Source organism: Carassius carassius, chromosome 24 (assembly GCF_963082965.1).
Source record: "Carassius carassius chromosome 24, fCarCar2.1, whole genome shotgun sequence".
In the NCBI taxonomy this organism is placed as follows: Eukaryota; Metazoa; Chordata; class Actinopteri; order Cypriniformes; family Cyprinidae; genus Carassius; species Carassius carassius.
Window position 1 is genome coordinate 31,863,875 of NC_081778.1, and position 7,010 is coordinate 31,870,884.

Sequence of the window (7,010 nt, forward strand, 5' to 3'; positions counted from 1 at the left end):
CACCCTTCAGCATAAAACAACATTTTATAGTGATTACAACTACAAAAAAAGCACATTTATGATGCTTTGAGACTGTTATCTTCCCCTCTTTTCTTATTTGTGATGCTGCATTTATGTAAGAATCAATGATCTCAAACCTGGTATGTCATTTATGAATGAGCAAGTGAGATTTTCAAGCTTTGGTTGAGGGGAAGGTTTTCAGACAATAACACGTTAATAGCAGCATATGGCTTTGATACAGTGTGATGATGACAGCCGTATCACAGTCTACTCAATGAACTGATGTCAGAAGTGACAGTATTTACTCCTGAGAGCAGGACCGGACCTGTTCAGCTCAACAGACATGAGAGGAGCTCAACACTGAATATATTAATGTTAACATTTAAGTTTGCATTTAAAAGTTTTGCTTAATGTTAATTCATCATCAATGCATTTAAAAGTTGCTGATCATTTACACACACTTAAGTCATCAGAGATGTAGATGAGTTTGTTTTTTCGTCAGTTTTTGAGGAATGTCGTATTGCATCACTTGCTCTGCAGTGAATGGGTGCCGTCAGAATGAGAGTCTGATAAAAACATCACAATAATCCACAGCACTCCAGTCCATCAGTGAACATCTGGAGAAGACACAAATATAAAATGAAACAAGTATTTAAAAAAGCTGAATATAATAACACTTTCTCCAGTGAAACAGTGTTCTGGTCTGAATCAGGAGAGAAATCTGCACAGATCAAGCAGCGTTTAAACAGTCCAAAAAAGCTCTATAAATTTCTGATGAACTTTTTCACTGGAGGAAGTGTTATTATGGATTATGGAGTAAATTTTTTGTTAAAAACGTCTTAATGCTGGATGTGTTTCATCTTTTGTCTTCTCCAGATGTTCACTGATGGACTGGAGTGCTGTGGATTATTGTGATGTTTTTATCAGACTCTCATTCTGACGGCACCCATTCACTGCAGAGCAAGTGAAGCAATGCTACATTTCTTCAAATCTGATGAAAAAAAACCATCTATATTTTGGATTACCTGAGGTTGAAGAAATTTTCAGCTAATTATCATTTTTGGGTGAACTATTCCTTTAATAAATGCATTAAAACATTGCTACTTCATGATACCCAATACATTAGCTATGCTTTAGCTAAACTGAAGTTACTGAAAACACTTTTTAAAGGTTTGCTTCAATCTGACAAATATAATTAATTATAATTAATACTTATAATAATTAGAAACATAAGCAGGCTTTATAGCAAAGCAAAGGGAAAGCATTAAGAAAATAAATTATTTAAAAACTATTCAATTAAAAAAAAATAAACAAACAATCCAAAACAAACTCACTTGCCATTAAAAAAAAGAACATTTTGTACAAATGTGAAGTTTATTCTTGAAGTGAATAATATATAAACTATTGTCTATAAATATAAAGGTTTTTTTTATAGAATCAGAAACAGAAGTATGAGAAATAAGAAAATATCACAGGTGTAAAAAAATGTAATATAGGCTTCAATGCTAGTGTGATTAAATACATCTCAGATCCATGCAAACGCATCTCATAAGATTTTAAGAGCAAGCCTCTATCTACCAGTGCTTTCTGTAATCACCTTTAACAGAGATTCCTTGGCGAAAACAAAAACATTCATTTGCATGAGATAATAGCCAAAATCAATCAAGAATTAACATTTTTAGATGTTCAGTAAAGGGCATTTAAAAAAAAGCACATAATGACAACAAACCTTGAAGAATTATGAACGGGATGATGTGAATTACTCTTACGTAGTGCTTGAGCAATGTGGGGGTTTTAACAGATGATGTTAATACATATAACTAGAGCACACACAAATATGTAACCAATATAACTAAAAAATCTGATAAAAATATCTGAAAGCAAATTGCAATATCCATTAACAGACCTGCTGGTAGATTTTGGAAATTATACACAAGACAAGTTGACATGTTTATCGCTACTCATCAGCTCAAAAGGGCAAAATATTGGCCGATATATCGGTTTACCGCAACACAAAAGTCCACATCCCAATTTTGACATCATGTTTGTGAATTAGTTATGATACTAGTACAGCCATTAAACAATATGAGAGACGAGAGGTTTTTAATAGCTGATGTTGATACTGATAACCAGAGCGTAGACTGATATACAACCGATATTACTTAAAAATCAATTAAGTGATCAGAAAGCAAATTGCATTGTTGATCAGGAGGCCTGCTGGTAGATTTTGGAAATGATACACAGGACGAGCATTCGTGATGATCGCTGATCATCTAAAAAAGACCAAATATCAGCCGATATATCGGTTTACCGGGTATCGGGAATTATCCATCCCGATTTTCACATCATATTCATGGATTAGTTACATGGGCATTAAACTATTTGAGTGATGTGGGGTTTTTAAAAGCTGATGTTCATACCGATAACCAGAGCGCAGACTGATATACAACCCATATTACTTAGAAATTAATACAATTATTTGAAAACAAATTGCATTATTGATCAAGGGATCTGATGGTATATTTCTAAAAATGATACACATGATGAGTGTTCATGATTATTACTGCTGATCATCTCAAAAGGACCAAATACCGGCCGATATATCGGTTTATCGCTACACATATGCATCCCAATTTTCACATTATGGATTAGTTATGATACCAACACAGACATTAAACTATTTGGGAAGTGCCTTGAAAACACCGTCCACCCTGTTCTAGCTGTATGTTTAGAGGTACTTCTGTGCAAAAGAGCCAATGGAGAACACAAACCCTTCAGAAACATCACTAAAGTTCATTACAGCCTGAAGAAAAACATCTATACATTTCTTTGAGTTAAATACAAGTGCAGGCCTGACCCCAATGCTGCTCTGAACTGAAAAAGGCACTTAACTGTACATCTTAAAACAGCCTGAGACTGCTGCTGTCCAAGCCCAGGCCAGGAGACCAGCAAACCGCTTTATACTGGCTTAAGCACATATCAACCATGAGTACTCACTGTTTTTGTTCTAGCTCCTAGTCTCAGCCTCCATAAAACTTTCCAGTCCTACAACTCATCTGAGCTCAATCCCAAAGCTTTAATTTAAAGCTCAATTCTTCCCATGAAGTGCTGGGTGCACAATTCACACACATTATCATTATTTCTGCATTATTTGCTTGTAAAAGTTCTAATAGTTGCCCGTGGAAATGCTGATGTCGATTAAAAAGACAACAGTTTTACATACAGGCTTAAAAAACAGATCCCCACCCAGAATAATCCAAGAGAAAAGGCATAAATAATTTTCAAAACGATACGGTTTGTCCAACAATTTCCTTGATTAAAAAAAGAGCATCCAAGAAATCCAAGTGAGATTTAAATACAAATATATACTTACAAAAAAATCACAATGTTTATGTACAACGCGAACGGCGTCTCTTTAAGCAGTTGCTGTGGTTTTTGTTTTTTTCATCAGAAAAGGTAAAAAAAAAAAAAAAAAAAAGTAGTTCAATCAAACTGTTGTTTCTCCTTGTTTGTTGTTCGCCAATCTCGTGTAGAACTTCCTCCACGAGTTAAGCGTCTTTCCAGACCATATCCAGAATCCAGACGTGATGCCCACGATCAGGGTCATCAGGTACTTGATCATGAACACCGTGAAATCCGGGTTCATCTGTGGGTTGTGCACGGGGCACGGCACCGCGTACGTCTTGCACGATTGCGCGCTCCACGTCTGTTCCCACTGATCCCGAAAGGCCTGCTCGTAGAAGTAGCACGCGATCACGATGGTGGCTGGAACAGTGTAGAGGACACTGAAGATGCCAATGCGCACCATCAGCTTCTCCAGCTTCTCCGTTTTGGTGCCGTCGTGCTTCATAATGGTCCTGATACGGAACAGAGACACGAAGCCCGCCAGGAGGAACGAAGTACCGATGAACAGATAGACGAAGAGCGGCGCCAGGACGAACCCGCGCAGCGCGTCCACGCTGTTGATGCCCACGAAGCAGACGCCACTGAGCACATCTCCATCCACTTGACCCACGGCGAGGATGGTGATGGTCTTGATGGCTGGGACTGCCCACGCTGCTAAATGGAAATACTGCGAATTCGCTTCAATGGCCTCGTGACCCCATTTCATCCCAGCAGCGAGGAACCAAGTGAGCGCGAGAATGACCCACCAGATAGAGCTGGCCATGCTGAAGAAGTACAACATCATGAACAGAATTGTGCAACCTTCCTTTTTGGTGCCTTGCACCACTGTCCTAAACTCATTATCGAACTGCTCATTGCAAACCACTTTGTCCTCCAGCAGAAATCCGGCGATGTGAGCGATGGACACCATCGTATAACACCCGGAAAGGAATATAATGGGTCTTTCCGGGTAACTGAAGCGCTCCATGTCCACTAAATAAGTCAGGACGGTGAATAAAGTAGAAGCACAGCACAAAACCGACCAGATCCCGATCCAAATGCGCGCAAACTTCTGCTCGTCCTCGCTGAAGTACATCACCCCGTTGAGTTTCTTGGGTTCGCACGGCGCGCCGCAGTTTTCCTCGCCAAGGAAGCGGTAGTTTAGATACGGAGGGACTCTCAGCGAAGCCGGGCATCTAAAACGCCCTTTCCTGTGATGCTCGGGTGTCGCTTGGGTCACATCTGGAGTCGGGTTGACCGGTGCGCTCCGCTCAGACGTGTTCTGCCCCACGCACAGCTCTCCGCCGTGCACGGGGAACGACTCGCACGCGAGACTCTCCGGCCACTGGAAGCCGAATTTATTCATGAGCGCCTCGCAGCCTTGGCGCGCGCGCTCGCACAGCGAACGGCACGGGGGCAGCGCCTGCTCCAGCACCGTGCACACCGGCGCGTACATGGAGCACAGGAAGAACTTGAGATCCGGCGAGCACTGCACTTTAACGAGCGGGTAGAACTGATGCACCTCCAGCCCCGCGTCCTCCTGGTTCGTGTGGCCGAGGAGGTTGGGCATGATGGTCTCGTTGTACGCGATGTCCGTGCACAGAGGGATGGTGATGGGCTGGCAGAAGCCGTGCTCGGGAACCGACATGCCGTACTGCGCGCTCGCTTCCAGTATCCCGAAGGCGAGCAGGAAGAGCGCGGACGCACCGCGCGCGGCCATACTTTCCTCCTGCGGTCTCCTCACAGCCAGCTCGCCAGCCAGCGCTAGTCTTCCCCTCCAACTCCCTCGGTCGATGTATCCTGTCAAGTCGGTGTCCAAAAACTTCTCGGAGAGCGCAGCGGCGCCCCGGACGCTGCTCCGCGGAACAAACGCGTAAAGAAAACCAAACACGAGCGTCTGATTGAGGCGAATAAAGAGTAGCGCTGTGTCATGTCAGAGTTTCTGTGAGCTGTTCAAACCTGTTTCCAGACGCCCTGCTGTCTACTGTTCATAAGCGTAACGCGGGCGGGGCGTCACGGACAGATGGCTCGCGTTAGGGAGCGTCGCGATTTCGTTCGCCTGTGGTTCACGTTCTTTTTACCTTCGCTCTTCGACTTTATAGAGTTGTTGAACGGAGTGCATTTTATCTGCTGACTTGTATTTCTAACAAAAAACAGATTTCTAAAATAATTTTTACAGTGTACTTACTGAATACTTCACATTATACACTGGATTCTGCAAATGAAACAGTACACAAAGTATGCAATAATAAATATGTAAAATAATGCTGTTTGTCATATAAATTCAGCGAGTAGTGCTCAGTATGCACATTATATACTGAAGCAATGTGCGTATGCAATTCCAAATATAGTTCTTTACTAAAGGTAAACTTTCAGTCAGAATAATATTTAATCTGACACTAATGTAAACAAGGCTGATCGGTCGTTCAGCAGATTATACTGATGTGGACCTTCTTACTGACCGAGGATGAAACACTGAAATCTAAGTCAACTAAATGTCTAGGATAACACTGGTTGTGTGTCTTTTCTATTGAACAGCGTTGTTTTCATTTGCATCAAATAAATCTGGATATTAATGTGCATAATGATATCAAAATAAATTATTATATATATGGTACTATTGGTTTTACATAATTCAATGCTTGCATATAATGCACACACTTGGTAAACAAATTCTGAAATATATTAGCTTAATTTTTTTCTTTCTTTTAACAACGACATTAACATTATTATTATTATCATCATCATCATCATCATAAAATGTTTGTTTTTAGAAAGAATTGCACATCTGTAATTATTCCAGAGGTAGGGTGCATGAAACATTTTTTTAATATTTATTTCTTTTGTTAATTATTATTATCATCATCATCATAGGTATGCTTTTAGAAAGAATTGCACATTTGTCCACTAGAAACAAGTATATATTCTAAAATGTACAGGTACAGTAGGTGATCCACACCAGGGTAAATTTAAACAAAATGTCATAAAAAGGATAATAATGTACAATTATGAGAATGTGACAAAGGAGATTTAGATTTAGACTCGGAATGGATAAAATGCCTTATAAAAGATCTCTCCAGAAAGTTAAAACAATTGATCAAATCTACTAAATATCAATGAACAAAATCAGCTTGCAGTGAAAAAACAAAACAAAACAGAGACGGTCCCTAACTTGTAGCCATGACTGCTGCCTTCCTATTGGTTACTGTGTCTGTAGGAGAAATGAGAGGAACAAGATTTGCTCTGACAGGAGAATGTAAAGACAGCCTTCACTAAGAGTCTGGATACTGGCTGAATAAAAAACAACTTCAAGATTTCATTCAGCCATTTTCCATTTGGTTTTATTGTGCACTGTATTTTTTGATAAACAAACATGAAATGCTCTACAAGTTCTGCTGCTCATACTGGACTTTCTATTGGAGAGTAAACAAACCAATATATTGTATTTTAAATATGTATATCATTCGAGTAAAATCACTTTAGACTGGATATGCCAAACCAGAAAGAGATGATGTGCAAAAAATGCTTGTAAACTCACTAATAATGTGTCATTTAGGGTAACCATTAACCATTATGTAAACTGAAATCGCCCAGATTTGTGGCTTCTAGACTCTTTAAAATAAAGG

At 40.0% G+C, this 7,010-nt stretch overlaps 1 protein-coding gene across 1 annotated transcript; it reads right to left on the reverse strand.

Moving 5' to 3' along the window:
* Positions 1–1,349: 1,349 nt before the first annotated feature.
* On the reverse strand, positions 1,350–5,395 carry LOC132103459 (frizzled-1-like). The gene has a single exon (XM_059508583.1). The coding sequence runs from the start codon at positions 5,102–5,104 to the stop codon at positions 3,488–3,490; it is 1,617 nt and encodes a 538-aa protein (XP_059364566.1). The 5' UTR covers positions 5,105–5,395; the 3' UTR covers positions 1,350–3,487.
* Between the last annotated feature and the right edge of the window lie 1,615 nt (positions 5,396–7,010).